We start from the raw sequence: 19,768 nt of genomic DNA, 5'->3' as shown, positions 1-19,768 counted from the left end.
ATTAAAAAGGACATATGCTCTTATATTGATTCTTTAACGAGTAACCTTTGAATAAGTAACCCCGACAACACGGTGTGACAAGCCACATATAAAAATTTGTGATAACCCTAAGGGCTACATATATCATTACCCTATAAAAAAAGTTACAACGACTGATTTGCTGATTAGGCGGTTATTAAATCAAAACAAAAACAACACATAAAATCCCAAATTGAGGCCCTATTCACTCTACCTTAAAAAAATAATATTTAGTAAAAATAAGTTTAGTTCAGTAAAAATAAGTTCAGTTCAGTAAAAATAATTTCAGTTTAGTAAAATTTAGTAACTTTAAGGAAAAAATATAATAGAAAATCAGTAAAAATAATTTCATTTCAGCAAAAATAATTTCATTTCAATAAAATTAATTTCAATTCAGTAAAAATAATTTAAGTTCAGCAAAAATAATTTCGTAAAAATAATTTAAGTTCAATAATAATAATTTCATTTCAGTAAAAATAATTTCAGTTAACTAAAAATAAGGTGGAGTGAACGGGATCTTATCAGACGCTTAACCCCTTTTATTATCCCCCAATTTATATGTAAAAAAAAAAAAAAAAAAAAAAAGGAACCTCAAAATCAGAAACCTTGTTTGCTGAAGATTCAAAACCGTTCCAACGATCCTTAATTCCAAGATTCAGCCAACGCTTGCAAGATGAGTTCTTCGACAACATTTCAAGGTTAGATCTATTAATTATTCGCTTTTTTCGTATTTAAAGTGTTTATTGTAAGAAGCAATGGTGATTAAAATTTAATTTTCCAATACGTATGTGGTAGCAATTGAATTTAGTTGGATTCTAGTTGCGACACTTGTATAGAATTGTTCTCCAATTTTGATTTATTTTTGCAATTTTCTGCTTCAATTTTTGTATGGATCAACTGATTTTTGTTCTTTTATTTCCAATGTTCCGTATGTTAGCTTACCTGATTTCATTTTATTAATTCGATTGTATGAAAAAGTAATTACTTTGATTATATTTTTTGTGTATAATCTGTTCAATCTTCTGATAATAATTTGCCTGTCCTGCTATTTAGTTTTCTCAAGTTAAATTATTATCAATAAAACAAGGGGGCAGTTGTAGGAGGGAGGGAGAAGGTGCAGCAGGGGGCCGGGGCAGTTGCAGGGAAAGGGGCAGTTGCAGGTTGGTTTTGTATCTTGTTAGAAGCTTGACCAAAATAACTCCGTAGCTGTAAACATCACTCTATTTAGAATATTGGCTCTTATAGAAATATCTAGGACCAAAATAGCCAAACGTTCCTTGGACACGATTCAATGGATTGACCAGTGACCACTGCTCTCACCACCTGAACTCACTCACTATGTTCCAAACAAGCCTAGAACAGTATAACACCAACAAATAGCAAGGAAAGGTTGAAGCTTTGATTTCAAAGGCTGCTTCCTCCGATCCATTACACATGAGTTGTTACATGAGTCTGTTCCACAAAAATTGCTCTAGAAAACCCAAAATCCGACATTTTTGGTCCAAACTTATCATCCAATAGAATGTTGTTAGATTTAATGTCTCTGTGGTCAATTGGTGTTGAAAACTCTGAATGCAGATAAGCAATTGCAGAAGCAGTTTCAAAAGCAATTCTTAAGCTTTTATATCTTATCTTTTTCTTAACCCTAATTATGAAACCCTCTCTTTCTGCCCTTATTCTCTGAATCAAATATTTACATCATCTCAACATAGGTTCAGTTGCTTACCTTTGCCTGAGTAAGAAAAGGTCAGCTAGGGTCAAAGTTATAGGCACAGTAAGTAATTAATTAAAACAGTTGATCTTTCTAATCTAACTCTTTAGGTGAAGTTTTCTACTTCCTGTATCTTTGTTAGTTATGTCTTAAGTTGTACCTGTGTGCACCCGAATTGCAGAATCATCCTACAACAAATATCCATATATTTCTTGTTGAGAAAAAAATTAGTCTTTGATGTATTTTTCCTCATATATGTAAGCAGAAAATAATGAAGAAATTGGAGACACAAGGGATATTGATAACATCACATAAGGATATTATCATGAGGAAGGACTTATTGATCAAGATCTTGAACTTGAAGATGCATGTTCGCATAGTGAACCACTGAACGGTGAGGAACTCATGAATGTAGCGGAGGAAGAGGAACTTAACATGTCAGCACTCAGCAGGTATAACTTAATCATCCCTTAATTCATATATAAATGACAATTTGGTTATATTCATCTCAATTGTTAATTAATGGCCTAGTGAGCCTATGCATGATCCAGGCATCGTTAGAAAGAAAAGAAGAACGGTACCCTATTACCTCCTAGAGAAAATTTAAATGTGGAGTTTGGTGAGGATGGTGTTGCCATTGATGATAATGCCTCATTATTTGTTTACCATCTTAGCTTCTAACTTAATATTGTTTATGCATAGGATGAGATAAAGAAATTCAAGGAGCAAAGAGATCAAGGTCCTAATGAGAAAACAGGTGAGAAAATTATTCAGGATGTGCTTGGCAAAGATACATGGGTATTTGTGAGCTTATGGACCTGGTAGAAGTATTACACAACATTTCAAAGTATAGCCTTCGCGATTAGATCTTTCTAAAGAAAGCATATCAAGCAATTGAAGAAGCACGAAAAGATGTTGCAATGCTAGAACATAAGCTGAACAAGACAAAAAAGAAGTGAAATCAGTTAGGAATGACATGGATAAAAATATCGCAAAGAGCAACGCTGTTTGGGATAAAAAAATCAGTCAACTTCTTAACTTTATTGGAGCAGGGGGGGTTCCTCGAATAATAATGATTCAGGAAATGAAGGTTCATCCAGATGAATTAAGTACATTCATGATTCTTATGTTTGCAATTTAATTCACTCTGTATATTTCTGCTCTTTTTTTTCCTTAATAAAATGGTGAGAATGAAGAGGTAATTATAGGGTCAGGGAAAAAGTGCAGGGTGGGGGAAAGTGCAGGGAGGGGGCAGATGTAGGGATGGGGGAAGATACAGGAGAAGGGAGCAGGTTGCAGGGAGAGGAAAAGAGATGAACTATAATTGGACTATGCTTGGGAAGGGGGCAGGTTGCAGGGGGGGTAACAATATATGTGTCTGCTGTATTACAAATCTAGAGGTTAATTCTCTGAGATTTTCATATTATGTTAGAAACTGGAAACTAGCTAACTGAATACAGGCCCTCCCCATCATCTGCATTACATGCAAATGTTCAAACTCTGACAATTCCTTTTCGGCGGACTTTTGATACCCAATTACTTAATCCAATTCCCCATTTAATTTCTCTGTTACTTCCACAATCCTCCTGTATGCCCTTTGCAGACTTTCATTCTTCTCAGCTTCCTTACTTACAGAATTACAGTAAACTTTCCTAGCAAAATCTCTGCCATCACAACTTAAAACTACTGGTTCATGCTCCTTGCTGTACTTTCTTTAATACTTGATTTGCAATTAACTTCTTTAACACTTCCTGCATTGTCCAATGGACAGTTTGATTAATCTTAATTTAGTGCTGACCAACTTAGGGGAATGCAAGTGTGTATATTGTTGGTGCAATGATTTGTTGAATCTTTGAGTTTTTTGGGCTTCATATTGCATTTTTATGATCAATTTCCACTGGAATTTCTTTAGGGTTGTTGTACTGTTGTAGTATACTATATCAAAGTTGTTTATAGTCATACTATGCTGAGTGTGCTTTTATCACTTATCAATTGGTGATGGTTGATTTTTCTGTGAATCTGCACTTCAGAGTGGGAAATATAAGCATTCAAAGTTGATAATATCTTGAAAAGCCAATATTGCACTTCAGCATCTCTCTCCTCAATTTTTCAGACTCCAGGCAAACCTGCCCCGGAATTACATGTATCCTGACCCAATTTCAGAATTCGCAAAAGCTATAATAATAACATTGCACAAATTATTGCTTTAATTATATTTTATCTTATTTTTTTGCTCTTTTTTTATTCTTCTGTTTTTTTTCTTGGGATTTTGCAGGGAACCCAGAAGTTCAAAATTGAATTAAAGAAGACATTGTTGAAAGATGAAGATGCATTTGGGGACGAACTCAACGGGTTGTCGATGTTTGCGCCAAGGTGAGTACATTTGCAGCTTGAATATGTTATTTTGTTTATGTCTTGTAATTATGTGCTCTCAAGATGTTCGATGAATTGCTTGAATGAAGTTAATGTCTGTTAATTTGGGTTGAATGGTTGTTATGACATGTCTGCTGTTTCTAGTGTTTCTACGTATAAACTCTGATTTGTGTCGGATCATCGTTGAATATGGGGTATGAAAAGGTTATTTCTTTTTGATATGTAGCATTAGTTGCGGCTCTTATAATTGTGTAATCAAGCAAATCTTTATTTTTTGTATGGAAGTGTACTTTGGATTTTCTTTCTTAGTGTAATATATGCCCCTCCTTGAGCAAAACTATGTTACATTGGCTAATACTTCTTTTAGTATATGCAAATATGCTTCTTCTGAAATTACAGTGAATTTTGGACTTATAATGACGTAATCTCATTACAATTGTTGGCTGAAATTGAAGTTCATGCTGTGCAGTGTGCTGGTCAGAGAAAGCAAAGTGTTTTAGATGCTCCAGGATTAGCCATTAAGTTGGGTGCTGCTACTGCTAGTTGCCGGAACACTGCTACTGCTTTCTGCTGCTACTCCAATTGTAGTGTGTACTCAAATTGACTAATTGTATTTTTTTTTTTTTCTTTTCATTTTATTAGATTGAAAAGTGTAAAATTACAAGTTATTAAAGAAATTACGACGTATCTAAGTTTTATGTGTATATATATACTATGTCTGTTGATCATTTGGGATGAAAGTGTAAATTTACAAGCTATTAACGAAAATGTTTTTAAGTTTTTTTGTGTATATCAGTGCTTTTAAGGCATTTTGAACTGGTGCTTTTTTTTTTTCCTACTATTGTTATTAGTCATGGTAATATCTATGGCAACAGAGTCTATTAGCCACGGTATTATTTGTGGCAAACAAGCTTATTAGCCTCGGCAATATTTGTGATAATAATGTTTATTAGCCACGGTAGAATTTGTGGCAAGTAATTTGTTAGCCACGTTAATATTCGTGGCACTTGAATTTGTTTGCCACGTGAATACCCGTGGCATAAAAATTAAAATTTGCCACGGCATTCATTTTCCCGTGGCAAATTCCTAGCCACGCACTCTTGTGCCACAGGAGTAAATTACGAAATTTTCGTGGCTAAATTACATAGCCACGAGAATTTCCAACTTGTGTCACGAGTAAAATCGTGGCACAAAGGTCAATTTATTGTAGTGTATGTTAGAATCATAGTGTCACATATTAGAAGTTGTATATTCAAAACCTCAAATAGACATACCTAGTATTTTTTGCAGCATCTTTATATCCTTCTCTATCATCGTTGTTTACTATTTTACTTGTTTCATTTGAATTTGATAAAATACAATAAAAAAATAGATTTGAATGATTTCGAATATATAATTTCTGCATTTTTTGAATTGTCATATTTGGAACTTCAACTACAATATTTATATTCAACTTCTATCATTTGAATCTGATAAATTACGGTACTAAATTTAATTTGAATGAATCAGAATTTATAATTTATGTATTTCTGAATAAAAAAATTAAATACGATACGAAATTAAATTTTCACGAATCAAAATTTATAAAATCTGCATTTTTGAATTTGAAGTTAAAATACGATACGAAATTAAATTTGCATGAATCAGAATTATAATTTCTGCATTTTATTCATTTTAGTATTTGAAATATGCATTTGCATGAAATAAAATGCAACATGAAATTAAATTTGCATGAATCAGAATTTATGATTTTTGCATTATATTATTTTTCAATCCGACTAAATTTACATGAAATTTTATCAAAATTTATACGGTTAATCCAATGCGATACTAAATTCGCATCAAAATTTTATTAATAATTTATACTTAAATCAATTTGAAAATTGAATTCATTTAAAATCGTTAAAACTATAATTCATACCTTTTTCGATTATAATTGAGCTCGAAATTGAATTTATAGGTGAGTCCTATTCTTTGTTGATGATCATAATCTCCTTTGATTTCTCCATTACTAACAATTTAACGATTTTTTAAATTATTTTTTTTCGAAATTTGATGAAAAACAGCGCTGCTGATATTGATGCATTTTGCGCTACTTTATAATCCTTTGAGTAACATGCATTTTGTATGTTTCGGGCCTAGATCGGGTTTTAATAGCCTACACTTTTATATGGGCTTTTATTGCTGAGGCTGGACTAACCGTGAGTCCAGTCTCACGCAAAATTTTTAGTTTTCAATTTAATTAGGACATGTCAAATGATTCACCTAATTCAAACATGTCCAAGGAAGAGGAGGAAAAAAAAAAAAAAAACCAGTCTTCGACAATTTATGTTTAAAAAAACAAGAAGGATGTATTCTTACAAGTTTTCGAAGAAGAAATTACTGATCACTTCAAAGTATGATATGGTAGTTGGATTATGATTGAGTCGTAAAACATTAGCTATCAAACTAGCTACGTGTACAAGTGTTTTTTTTAACAATTTTTTGTCAAACTATGTGATATGTTATTTGTCATCCCTCAGTTAGATATTTCTGGATCCGCAACTGGATACACGTGCAAATGCATAAATGTATAAATTTGATCATTAATATCTTTAATTGTCTATTAGCAAAATTAATAAAATGTTGATATTATGCACATACATAAATGGTAACTAATCTAGCAAAATGGCATACTATGTGCTTATTTGATTAATGCAAAACTTAAAGTTATGATACACTTATTCAGATGTTGAGGGAATTTTAGAAAATTTACTCAAGTTATTGAAAACTAATAATTTTTTTGAGGGAACTTCTCAAATATATCTATACTAATCCATATTAAAAGGCGTTCCTAAGAACGTCTATACACCACGTAGACCCCCTCATTTCGCCATATCACTTACTCAACTTCTTATATGCCACGTTATCCACTCAACTCCTCGATATGCCACGTCATCCACACAACCAACAATATTCCATGTTGTCTCAACTATATTAAAAAAATATATATATATGGATGAGAAGGTTCGAACACTTAACCTCTTAGATGAAAAGTTATTGTTTAACCATCTAGACTAATTGTCAATTATGTTTAATCTTGCACAATAAATAATATTATACTACAAAGTATTGAAGGCACATACTACATACAAACTATTGGATACTCTTAAAAATTAGCAGTTGCACTAAAAAAGTAGGGGCAACGCTGGGCTACTTACTAGTTCTAAAATAACATTGTGTAAAACATGTGTGTCTTTTTTTTTTTTTTTTTTTTGGTTTAAAATAATAATATCACGTATAATCTAAGAGCACCCACAATGGGTAACTCACTAACCTCCCCACACCACTCTCTCTCATATTTTGGGGTAGCTCACCATTGTAAATGGTGACTTGTGAGTTACTCACCCCATGAGGCACTTCTCTCTTCTAGGTAACTAACATCCTTGGACCGTGTGCATCAAGTTCATTATTTTAATTTTTTTTTTGCCTTCTAATTATGTAAAACGATGTCGGTTTTGCAAGAAATTACCTGATTTCTGATGTTGCGTCAGTACCACAACGGACACTTGGTTACCATTTGAATTTTGTAGCTGTTAGCTATTTGCATGAACATTTGCCAATAATTTGTATAGTTTTATAAGTGTTAAATATCTTATAACGGTAATAAAAAAAATAAAAATCTACATTGCTTTTCAAAAAAAAAAAATTACCGTTGAGATTGTCATAATTTTATCTATAAATAGAGTCCAATATTGACATATTTTTTCACAACTAAATTTTTACCCTCTCTCTATTAATCCACAACATTGAATTTTCACATTGTCTAAATCCAAAAAATATTAACCCAACTTATGGATCTTAATAATCCAAATCAGGGAAATAATTTCTACTCCCCAAACAATCCAAATTACCAAATGAGTTCCAATTCTCCAAATTTTCAAGCTAATTTTCAATTCAACCCAAATACCCTTTCTAATCCAAATGTTCAAAGAATTTTTCATTATAACATTCCTAATCGGCCAATAATACCTCCAAATCAACAATTTTCTAACCAGTACCCACAACAATTTCCAAAACCAATTTCAACAACAATTTGTGCTTCAATTTCCCTAGAATTATTCATCTAGTGCAGCGTTTCCAATATCTCAACGTTTTGGTAACCAACTAGATAATAATCAAGCAACTCCCGAGGTGATGGAAGTAGTAACAAAACTCCTCCCGAAATCAATGCTACTGATGATGACAATGATGATGAAGAGGTTAACGTGGTAGATCCAAAAGAGAGCAACAACGCTTCCAGTAGTAAGTGGGGAGCACAAGAAGACGATGCACTTGTATCTGCTTGGATTCATTGTGCACTTGATGATCCAGAGAAGGCGTCAAATCATACTTTGAAGGATATGTGGAAAGGTATATGATTTGTATGAGCTAGCTAGGGTATAAAAGCCTTCTATCATCCAACGTAGAACTTTGAGGGCTATGAAAAGTCAATGGGATAGAATTAACAAAGAATTAAACGAGTGGGTCGGTTGCTACGCAGCAGCACAACGTAGAGTTGGGAGTGGTGCCAACAACCACAATGTCATGACTGATGCTCAAGAACTATATGGAGCAACACAAAATGGAGCACGATTCACTTTACTCAATGTATGGGAAGAGCTGCGTAATTATGATAAATGGAGGCCAACAAACAAGAAAGTGCAGAAAACCAGTGAAAGTGGTAGCTCCAAAAGATCAGAACCAAATACTCCTACGGATGACGGAAGGCGTGGACGACCCGATAGGGTGAAAATGGCTAAAAGAAAAGGTAAATCAGTTGCTAGTTCTGAAATTAATAGTTTAGATTCATTCACCCAAGCCTATCAGAGATAATATGATGAAAGGGCAATACTTAAGTGTTGATGAGAAGCGAGCAGCTGTAGCAAAACAAATGTTGGATTAGCAAAAGGAGCGAGATATCATGAAGAGACAGAGAAAAGAGGAGAAGAAGAGGTTCAAATTACTCAGTGTTCCACTTGCAAAATCACACCTCACCGTAGATGATGAAAAACTTCTTCAGAAACTAAAAGAGGAATTTAGCCATCTCTTAGGCTAGTTTGAGTGTCTTTTAAGTTAATTTAAGCTTAAATTTGTAGTTTATCATAAGTTATGATGTTTATTTTATGAATTTGTAATGTTATGGTTATATCCTTTAATGTTGTAATGCTTTTATTATTTATTTAAGGAGTGTTTTAATTAGTTATTGTTATATCCTTTTATGTTGTAATTCTTTCATCTTCTAGAATGGGATGTCAGACATTATGTTGTAATTGGATGGAAATCTGAGAACATTATCAATAATATCATCTACTAGATTATCGTGTGCCCATACAATGAATCGTAATTGGATAGATATCTAATCCTTGATCCAAAATTTGATCGTCTAGAGTTGTGTGCATTAACTTTAATTGCTATTGGATGGAAATCTGGATATCTCATAAAAAATCTCATCTTCTTGAGTTGTGTGCCCATATACCTTATGAATTTCTATATATAGTAGTTTACCTTTGTAGTTAATACACGCAAATAAAAATACCTTTTGTTAACAAAATAAAAACCTAAGTCTAAACACTACTTTCTACTTTCCATTTGTTTTTTTTTTTAATTTTAAAAATGGACTTTGATTCAAATTCATCTAGTTCATCAAGTTCAGGAGTTTTTGAATATATGGTGAACGATTATGTTGAGCGGAAAGAATCAATTACTCAGCGACAACGTAAATAAGATTAATTGATTGAGGAAGCAATCAATTCCACTGTTGTCCCTCTTCTGACCTCATCTTTTCAAGTCCCATCCACTCATGTTGTGTCCCATCCACTCATGTTGTGAAGAAAAAAAAAGGAGTATGTACCAAGAGACCATGAAGATGCTGACTCAAGGCTATACAACGACTACTTTAGTCCACAACCACTTTACAATGACGCTATGTTTCATCGAAGATTTTGCATGCGTAAACATGTTTTCCAGCGCATTGTTACAAAACTAAGTGAAAGTGATGTATACTTTCAACAAAGGCCTGACGCTACCGGAAGACTCGTGCATCTGCATTAAAAAAATGCACTGTATCTATGAGGATGTTGGCTTATGGTTCAACAGCTGATGCAGTTGACGAATACCTTAAAATTGCAGCAAGTACAGCTAGAGAGTGTCTTGGACACTTTGTCGAAGGGATTATCTCAAATTTTGGACAAGAATATTTGAGGAGGGCGACACCCACAGATGTAGAACGACTTCTTCGTGAAAGTAATGTTCGTGGATTTCCTGGTATTTTGGGGAGCATTGATTGTATGCATTGGGAGTGCAAAAATTGTTCACGTGCTTGGAAAGGAATGTACTAAGGAAGTAGTAAAACAACAACCATCATTTTAGAAGCAGTTGCGTCACAAGACTTGTGGATATGACATGCTTTTTTTGGCACACCAGGCTCCCTTAATGATATAAATGTCCTTCAACGGTCGCCAATGTTTGATGATATTTTGAAGGTCGAGCCCCACAGGTTAGTTTCAATATTAACGGCAATACATATTGATTAGGGGATTTAACCCTGTCACATGAACCAATGAAACCCTGCCACGTGTCATCCACGTGGACCAACCAGAGTCTGCCACGTGTCACTTAGTGATGAGTCCCAAGTGGACCAATCAGAGCACGACATGTGGCAGACATAGTGCCAACTTGGGCAAGCAGCCTTCCAAGGCCCATACACCAAGAAAGCCAAATCAAGCCTAGGTTTTCCGTAAACCTAGGACTGGCACGTATCGCGAGACCTTATAAAAGGGAGATGTTCCCCCTTGGGGAACACGATTAAGAAATTATTAAAACACGTGTACATTAATTGCTGAGCAAAAACTCCAGCTTTAATTGCACTTCTTGAGAGCTAAGGCTTGGATTTCGAGGCTGTCTGAGATAGCCGGATGATCATTCCTCTCCTAAGAGGAGTCTAATCCCCCTTTACATTCCGTACTTTTTACATCCGAACACGTTCTAACTTGATCATCGGAGGCGGAGCTCCCACCCCCTGGAGTCTCCGTTGTTTTGCAGGTATAGGCGTCCGGAGTCTAGTCTTGGTGTTGTAACTCTCTCGCAGGACACATAAAAAACCCCGAAACATTTGGCGACCTCTGTGGGAGAGTACTTCTAAGAAGGCTTCACAAGAACCTGTACCGCCTCTTAATGAAAAATGGCATATGGCCAACGCACAGGTCTATACTGACTAAGATACAGATGACGACCTTAAGGTCGACACATACGTGGCCCCTGATGGGTCACTAAGAACTAGACACATCCGTCCCACCGAAAGGAGGGAACGAGGTGAACAGGCAGGTCCAAGTGAACCAGTCTGCCAGCCGACTGGCCAACTCAAGGCGGCCGAAGGCACAACCCCTATCACCAGAGACGAGCTCATGAATTTCATGACAAGTTTCAAAGGGGAAATCACGAATTTGATTGATAAACGGACGGCTGTTTCCACCAGGGAACAATCGGCCAAGAAGCCCTCCCATTCTGGGAGGAACAAGCCCTAGACACATCCGTCCCACCGAAAGGAGGGAACGGGGTGAACAGGCAGGTCCAAGTGAACCAGTCTGCCAGCCGACTGGCCAACTCAAGGCGGCCGAAGGCACAACCCCTATCACTAGAGACGAGCTCATGAATTTCATGACAAGTTTCAAAGGGGAAATCACGAATTTGATTGATAAACGGACGACTGTTTCCACCAGGGAACAATCGGCCAAGAAGCCCTCCCATTCTGGGAGGAACAAGCCGGTTAAGGACCGAGAGGCTACTCCTTACCCTAAACCTAGGGAGGGATAGAGGCCCTTAATCAATTTAGCCAAATTCCGGTTCCCTGAGCCAGGAAAAAGGAAGGTCATCCGGCATGTTCAGTCGAAAGGTTCAATGAAAACTTATTCTGATGCCCGGATGTTGATCAAGCAGAAGAAGAACATACAACTGTCAGAGTCGGATTCAACGTCGAACTTGCAAGACAGCTTTCTGAATACCTCAATGAGGTATTCACAATCAAACCAAGAGAACCAAACAGGCGGCATGTCCGCCCACTCTAGTCCTCGGATGCTCCATGCGGCCCCGTATGCGCCTCAACAACCATACATGCCGTATGGACAACCTTACATGCAGCCTACTCTCTTTGGAGGGTAGGCGGCACAAAACGTCCAACCCTTGAACTGGCAGCTCCGGCTGCTTAGACTTGGGGAACAATCCTCTGCGTTCTCCAAGGAAATAACTTAGGCCGCACAGTCGGCGAAGGTGAAAAATGTATTGGTAGGAACCTATGATGGTACCACCAATCCAAAGGATCACCATATGGCATACACCAACCTTATGTATCTATAAGGGTTGGATGATACCGTATGGTGTCGATGCTTCCCAGCCACATTGAAGGGCATCACCCAACAATGGTTTGGCAACCTACCAGCCAGATGCATTAATAGTATCAAGATGCTTGCATACTTGTTTGCGTCTAACTTCTCAATGAACATCCCTACAAAGAAAACAAGTCTTGACCTGGGTGCAATACAGCAGGGAGAGAGAGAAGGCCTTCGGTCATATATCAGGCGGTTCAATTTGATAAAAATTCAGATTCAAGGGTTGTCTGATGAAGTGGCCTACACAGACTTTTTCAAAGGTCTAAAGGACGGGTCGGCCTTTAAGTTCGACCTTGTCAGAAAGAGGGTTGCTACCCTCCAAGAAGCACTGAGGCGGACGCCTATATACAGGCGACCGAACTTTGCAACATCAGTAAACAGTCGGACTCCAAGAAGTCTGACAAAAGAGAGAGTCGGTCATCATAGCCGGCTAAGAAAGAAGAAAAGAAAAGAAAAGAAGTCTTGGTGGCTGATACCTTTGAACAACCTTCCCAGAAGAAAAAGAAAGAAACTAAAACGTACTCCCCAAAGTACGAGTTCAATAAAGACTGTTACTCCATCCTCATGGAGATAAAAGACCGGATGACTATTGAAAAGTCGGCTGCTATGAAAGGTTTCGCCAAAAATTGGAACAATAATAAGTACTGTCATTTCCATGAGGACGTTGGCCATGACACCAACGACTGCTATAGTCTCAGCCGGCTGTTGGACCGCCTGGCTGACAAAGGGGTGCTCAAGTCCTACATTCTGAGGTCCAAGGTTACCCTGCAAACTAACCCTGGGCAGTCGTCCAAGAAAAAGTCTCAACCTGCTAATAGTTCTGATACTGATGAAGAACAGATCTATACAATAGCAGGTGGCTATGCTGGAGGCTGACATACCATTCGGGGAACCAAAGATTACATCAGCCGGCTAGATGTCAGCTCAGTTGATGAGGGGCATGCGTCGAAGGGCACTTTCCCTCAAGTTTTCATCTCTGAAGGAGACAGGGGCAATGTCAGGAGGCCGCATGATGACCCCATTGTCATCGAATGCAAAGTGGCCAACCAAAAGGTGGGCCGAATCCTCATAGACACCGGCAGTTCCTGTGATCTCATCAGCCACAAGTGCCTGACCAAGCTCAAGTACAAGCCTGAGAGCATGCACAAGGTCTTTAATCCCTTAGTGGGATTTGGGGGCGGAGTTGTGCATCCGGTAGGTCGAATAGACTTACCCATTCGGCTGGGAGAAAAGGGAGAGGGATGCCACTTGGTTGTCTGGTTCTTAGTTGTTGAAGAGTTGACCGCCTATAACATGATTTTGGGTCGTCCCACTGATAGGCATGTCGTGTACCTAAAAAAATATAACCTAACTAACCACTACTATGTAGACTGGCAAGCATGGGTCGAATCCCAAGAGACTAAGGATCAAAAAATAATTAAATAGACTCAAATTCCTACTAAACAAGAATCAATAATGATCGATTAACTAAGGAACTAATGTATGGAAAATTCGAAAATAAACTAAAGAATATGAAGAAATCAAGTAATTAAAACATCCAAGATCAAGTATCACCACAATTACGAATGATGCAATTATATTTCTACCCCTAACATACAATTCCAATTGAACGGGGAAAAGTAAACCCTAATAAATACCAAGGACCTCTCTCGAGTATCAATGGCTTCCCTAACATACAATCAAGCCTATTCTCATGGTATCATGCATATTAGAGACATTGAACACATTACTCTAGCTTCCCAATTATCAAACCCAACTACTCTCATGTTGAATATCAAACCCTAAATTGATCTACTCAAATCCGTTTAAACCCAACTCTCGTTGTGATAGAAACAATGGAATAATCGCAATACTAAATTACGTCTAACCTAGTATTGGCATAATCACAATCAATTTAGCATAGTAATTGCAAAAGTCATTAGAGAATTTAAATATTTAATTCATGTATCAATCATAATTGGGCTACCCTAGATCTTGGAATAGGGAATCTACTCACTCATAATTAAATAAACAATAACAAAAATAATTAAAGAAAACATAATTAAGAAATAAGAGATGAAAAGAAAATACCAAATTTTGAATTGAATTGAAGGCGGAAAGTGTAAATCTTGAATCTTGAATTACAAAAGTAAAGGAAAAAAAATAGAGAGAACTAGTTCTTAATAATGTGAAAATAAAAGGCTAGAATAAAACTTAATCCCAAATAAAACTTTACTTAGTATATAAATAGCCCTAGAAAGATAAGAAGATAACAAAGTTTCTTGGCGCATAATCCTCCCAGGAGGCACGGACGTGCCCCTCAATAGGCACGGACGTGCCTCTATGGCAAAAACTTTGGATTAATTCTTTCGCGATGAGGCACGGACGTGCTTCAATGGGGCACGGACGTGCCTCCTCTGCTGCGCGTATCACTCATCATAAATCAGTCATAACTTCATATCCAGAGCTCCGTTTGAGGCGTGTAATATATTGTTGGAAAGGTCTTTAAGTCTACTTTCCAATGCAATTTGAATCACTCCATTATCATTTGTATATCAAAAGTTATGAGCATAATAGTGAAAAGGTGTCATATTTGTCAAGTATTTCATCAACGTTTTGCTTCATTTCACTCAATTAGCTCCGTTAATCCTGAAATACATCAAAAACAACGAAACTACCCATAAAAGCATCGAATCATCGAAACTAAACCAAATTACACCAAAATGGACTAAAACACTCGACTAAGCTAATAAAACCAACCAAAAATAAGCTAACAAATATGCACAAAACACGACTTATCAAACTCCCCCAAGCTAAACTAATGCTTGTCCTCAAGCATTTAACCATAAATCACAAGGGAGGAGAAAGACAACTTCTCAAACCATCACAATGTGCCATCAATTTGAAATCACGAGGAAAACAAAAATAAGAGTCAATTTGCATAAAAACCACCATAAACCTCATATACTTGGAATCGACAAATATCTTACCACACATCTCCCCATACCAACTCACACAAACATGAATAGCTCTCACTTTAGTTGTGAAAATAAAAACAATAAACGCTCATGTGTTTACGGGGTGAAATATGATATCACTCAACCTAAGCATAGAATGCACATCAACTTCACATGAATCGACCTCTTTAGGCTTGCAATGTGACTTTCTCCACTTTTAATGATTGATGCAATTACGAAAATCATGAAATCCATAAAGGGTAAGCTTGGTAAAGCTCTTTTTCTTCCTTTTTTCTTTTTTTTTCTTTTCTTCCTTCTAATAAATACATTCCCTTCTTTCTCATTGTTTTCTTCTCTTTTTTTTTATCCATCACTCATAGGGCTTTAACAAGTGTAAAACACCTTCAAAATTAACCTAGAAAAATAGCTCTATGACTTTAAATGTAGGGTATCAAGAAGGGGTTAAAACACGGCTCAAATTGGCTCAACCTACGGGTGAATGAAAAATAAAAATAAAATTTATGTAGGCCTAGAATGTGGAGGCTCTATTCTCTACAAGGAAATTTCAATCATTTTTTCGCAACATGCATCATTCAAGTCTCAAACAGTCAAAGAGCAAGACCAAGAATTCAATTATATGAAGGACAACTAATCACACATGAAGAAACACGACTGAGATAGAGTGAAATCAGTCAAATATGGCTTAAAAATCTCACCGGGTACACAAACTATTCACATAAGTAGAGCGGGGAAACCATCCTGGCCACAAACCAACTCAATTCCAAGCAAATTGGTAAATGGGTTTTTGAAAACTCTTTTCGCAAAGCACACATATATGATTATTGTCATAGAAGTATAGGCATGTAATGGAATATCAATCAACACTAAAAAGAAATAAACTAACTAAATGCTAAAAGAAAATTAATATATACATGGTGAAAAGATAATCCTTCCCCAAGCTAAACCATACATTGTCCTCAATGTATGCAAAAATCAGTGTAAAATGGGCAAGGGGAGAGGGAAACAGATCTACTGATCGGAAGGGGGAAAACCATACCTCGGTTCGGAGCTAGGTTGGAAGCACGGACGTGCCTTATTTCGTGGACTCCATCTTCGTAGAATTTGCTCTTTTCACCTATTAAGAAAGAGAAAATAATAAAAATTAGAACACTAATAACCACATCAAGAATCAAAAATAAAAATAAAAAAAAGAATAAAAGAAAAGTAAAGGATCGAGAATGGGTTGCCTCCCATTTAGCGCTTGTTTATAAGGTCTTTAGCTTGACCGTAGTGATACTCATTGGCTCAACCGGGATCACCACACGAAGGGGGAACTCCGCAATGTTTCCCATGGGAATGATTGCCTCCAAGTGACTCCTTCATTTTATTGTTTACCTGCCTTATATCCGAACTCACCTTCATGTGGCCAAGCACATCATCGGGTGGAATTTTGTCCTTGCTTCTCACAAAATTTCTATCAAATACATACTTATCAAACAAAGGGTTAGTAGCATCGATTCTTAAGCAAGTACCACCATCAAATATAAAATTATGTTCATCAAAGAGCTTGAACATGACTTGTTTATCCTGGGCCCTAATGGTCACTTGTCCTTTAGGAACATCTATTAAAGCTTGACTTGTGGCAAGGAATGGACGACCAAATATAATCGGGATCTTATGGTCTTCTTTCATGTCCATAACAACAAAATCAACAGGAAAAACAAGTTCACCAACCTTAACTAATACATCTTCAACCACACCCTTAGGGAGTCTAGAGGTCCTATCAGCCAATTAAAGAGAGATAGGGGAAGGTTTAAGTCCTTGCAAGCCTAAACTCTCATATAATGAATAAGGCATTAAGTTAACACTAGCACCTAAATCGCACAAAACCCTATCGAAAAATTTCTCGTTTATCGTGTAGGGAATAGTGAAACTACCCGGATCATGCAGCTTAGGTGGTAGGTTATCATATAAGAGAGTAGGGCCCTTCTTATTTACTACTACCTTATCCTTTTGTTGATCTTTAATATTCTTCACAAAATTTGCAAATTGAGGCATTTGAATTAAAAGATCAGAAAAGGGAGTAGAGGCGTGTACCTTCTTAAGAGCTTCGCAGTATTTTCCAAAATGTCTATCGAGTACGGCTTTTGACAACCTTTGCGGGAAGGGCATCGGTTCCTCATAAGCCGGTGGAGCAACATATTTGGGACCTTGAACATCTTCGCCCCTTTCATTTTCTCTAGACTCCACACTGCACACCTTCTCATCTATTTGCATCGGAGGTGGTTCATCTCTTCTCAAGAAAACGGCATTACATTGTTCCTTTTGAACCTTCGCTTGATCATGAAGAGTTGATAAACGACTCACCTGTTGTGAAAGCTGACTTATTTGGGTTTCCATGAGCTTACTCTGGGCTTGCAACTGTTGGATGGAGCTACCTTGTTTTTGGATGGCACTATTGGTTGTGGTAATGAAGCTCTCCATCATCAAATCAAGGCTAGATTTTTGGGGAAGTAGTTGCGTTGGTTGTTGGTTCATAGGTGTTCTTTGTTGGAAACCGGGTGGTGAGTTGTAGTTGTTGGATAGGGATGGTTGTGATGGTGGATTCTGTTGTCCTTGGGTGTTCTTATAAGAGAAGTTGGGATGTTGTTTCCAACCTTCGTTGTAAGAATTGGAGTAGGGATCAAAAGGCTGTTTGGGGTTCGAAGAGTAGAAAGCATTGGCTTGTTCAATAGACATCTCACTCATATTCTGCGGGCAATCCGGTGCGATGTGGCCCTGCACATTGCACATTTGACAAACCTCCAGCGGGCTAGTAGAAGTTCCAGCTTGGAACTTATCAAACCTGCTTGTTAGTGCCCGCACAGAACTGGCTAACATAGTCAAAGCATCTACATCAAGCTTACCTCCTTTTTTCACATTCTGACGACCTCCTGGATGATAATTATCATTGGCCGCCATCTTCTCAATCAGCTCCTTTGCCTCAGTTGGGTTCTTTGTCAAGAGGGAACCCCCTGATGCAGCATCAATGTAGATTCGGAACTCATGGGTTAGGCCATTATAGAAGGTTTGAATCAACAACCACTCTAGGATACCGTGATGAGGGCATTGTCTCTGTAACCTCTTGAAACTTCTCCAAGCCTCATAGAGAGACTCGTCATCTGACTGTCGGAAGGTGGATAGCTCGTTCCTCAACCTGACAGTCTTTTCATGTCCCAAAAACTTCACTAAGAAGGCCTTCACTAGATTGTCCCATGTATCGAACGAGCCAATGCCTTCATCTCTCAACCACTCTTTCGCCCTATCCCGCAGTGAAAAAGGGAAAAGGCGAAGTCTGATAGCATCATCTGTAACACCATTCATTTTCATAGTATCACATTTCTCCAAGAAACTATCGATGTGACTCACCGGACAATCATGCGGTGAGCCTGCAAATGAATAATTGGAGATGAACTGAATGAATTGTGGCTTCAGCTCGAAGTGCTGGACCGTCACAGGTGGCCTGACAATGCTAGATAGGAGTCCAGTAGTTGTATCAGGAATACCGTACTCCAAGAGAGATTTCGTGGCATCTTCCATGTTTCTGTTGGCTTGGTTTCTCCTTCTTCTTCTACCTGCTCGTCTTCTTGCGGTTGCTTCGATTTCAGAATCAAAAGGTACTAGATCTTCTAAACCTGAGCGTCGTGTGGGCATGCAACAAGAAGACTAGAGAAAGAGTATCAAAAACACAAGAGAAAATAGCCGAAGCAACGAAATAAGCCTAGCAAAAACGAATCACAAATAATCTAATGAAACCGTTAGTCCACAGCAACGGCGCCAAAATTTGATAGGCGTGTCGCGTACCTAACAAAATATAACCTAAATAACCAATACTATGTAGACTGGCAAGCAAGGGTCGAATCCCAAGAGACTAAGGTTCAAAAAATAATTAAATAGACTCAAATTCCTACTAAGCAAGAATCAATAATGATCAATTAACTAAGGAACTAATGTATGGAAAATTCGAAAATAAACTAAAGAATATGAAGAAATCAAGTAATTAAAACATCCAAGATCAAGTATCACCACAATTACGAATGATGCAATTATATTTCTACCCTAGCATACAATTCCAATTGAACGGGGAAAAGTAAACCCTAATAAATACCAAGGACCTCTCTCGAGTATCAATGGCTTCCCTAACATACAATCAAGCCTATTCACATAGTGTCATGCATATTAGAGACATTGAACACATTACTCTAACTTCCCAATTATCAAACCCAACTACTCTCGTGTTGAATATCAAACCCTAAATTGATCTACTCAAATCCGTTTAAACCCAA

The 19,768-nt window shown here is 37.2% G+C and overlaps 1 protein-coding gene and 1 long non-coding RNA gene across 3 annotated transcripts; one reads left to right on the top strand and one right to left on the bottom strand.

The window, feature by feature from the left end:
- The first annotated feature begins 440 nt into the window (after window positions 1-440).
- Window positions 441-4,892, top strand: LOC110700155. 2 transcript variants are annotated; one of them, XR_002507146.1, is made up of 5 exons: window positions 441-716; window positions 1,995-2,181; window positions 2,432-2,486; window positions 4,005-4,102; window positions 4,572-4,892. It is a non-coding gene; the product is annotated as an uncharacterized LOC110700155 (long non-coding RNA). The 2 variants fall into 2 exon arrangements; XR_002507145.1 differs by having other exon boundaries at window positions 2,432-4,102.
- Window positions 4,893-16,748: 11,856 nt separating this feature from the next.
- On the bottom strand, window positions 16,749-19,022 carry LOC110700205. Its single transcript, XM_021877713.1, has 2 exons — window positions 17,329-19,022; window positions 16,749-17,223 (listed from the first exon to the last, which is right to left on the bottom strand). The coding sequence occupies exons 1-2, from the start codon at window positions 19,020-19,022 to the stop codon at window positions 16,749-16,751; spliced, it is 2,169 nt and encodes a 722-aa protein (XP_021733405.1).
- Window positions 19,023-19,768: the final 746 nt, after the last annotated feature.

Source organism: Chenopodium quinoa, unplaced genomic scaffold, assembly GCF_001683475.1.
Source record: "Chenopodium quinoa cultivar QQ74 unplaced genomic scaffold, ASM168347v1, whole genome shotgun sequence".
Classification (NCBI taxonomy): Eukaryota; Viridiplantae; Streptophyta; class Magnoliopsida; order Caryophyllales; family Amaranthaceae; genus Chenopodium; species Chenopodium quinoa.
The sequence above is the reverse complement of the archived record's forward strand: the minus strand, read 5'-3'. Positions and strand labels throughout refer to the sequence as shown.

What these genes read in the sequence shown, in the direction of transcription:
- LOC110700205 (XM_021877713.1), bottom strand. Translation starts at nt 19,022, where the DNA reads ATGGAAGATGCCACGAAATCTCTCTTGGAGTACGGTATTCCTGATACA. An exon ending in AAATTTTTCGATAGGGTTTT is followed by an intron (nt 17,224 to 17,328) that starts GTGCGATTTAGG and finishes ATTGGCTGATAG; the next exon opens with GACCTCTAGACTCCCTAAGG.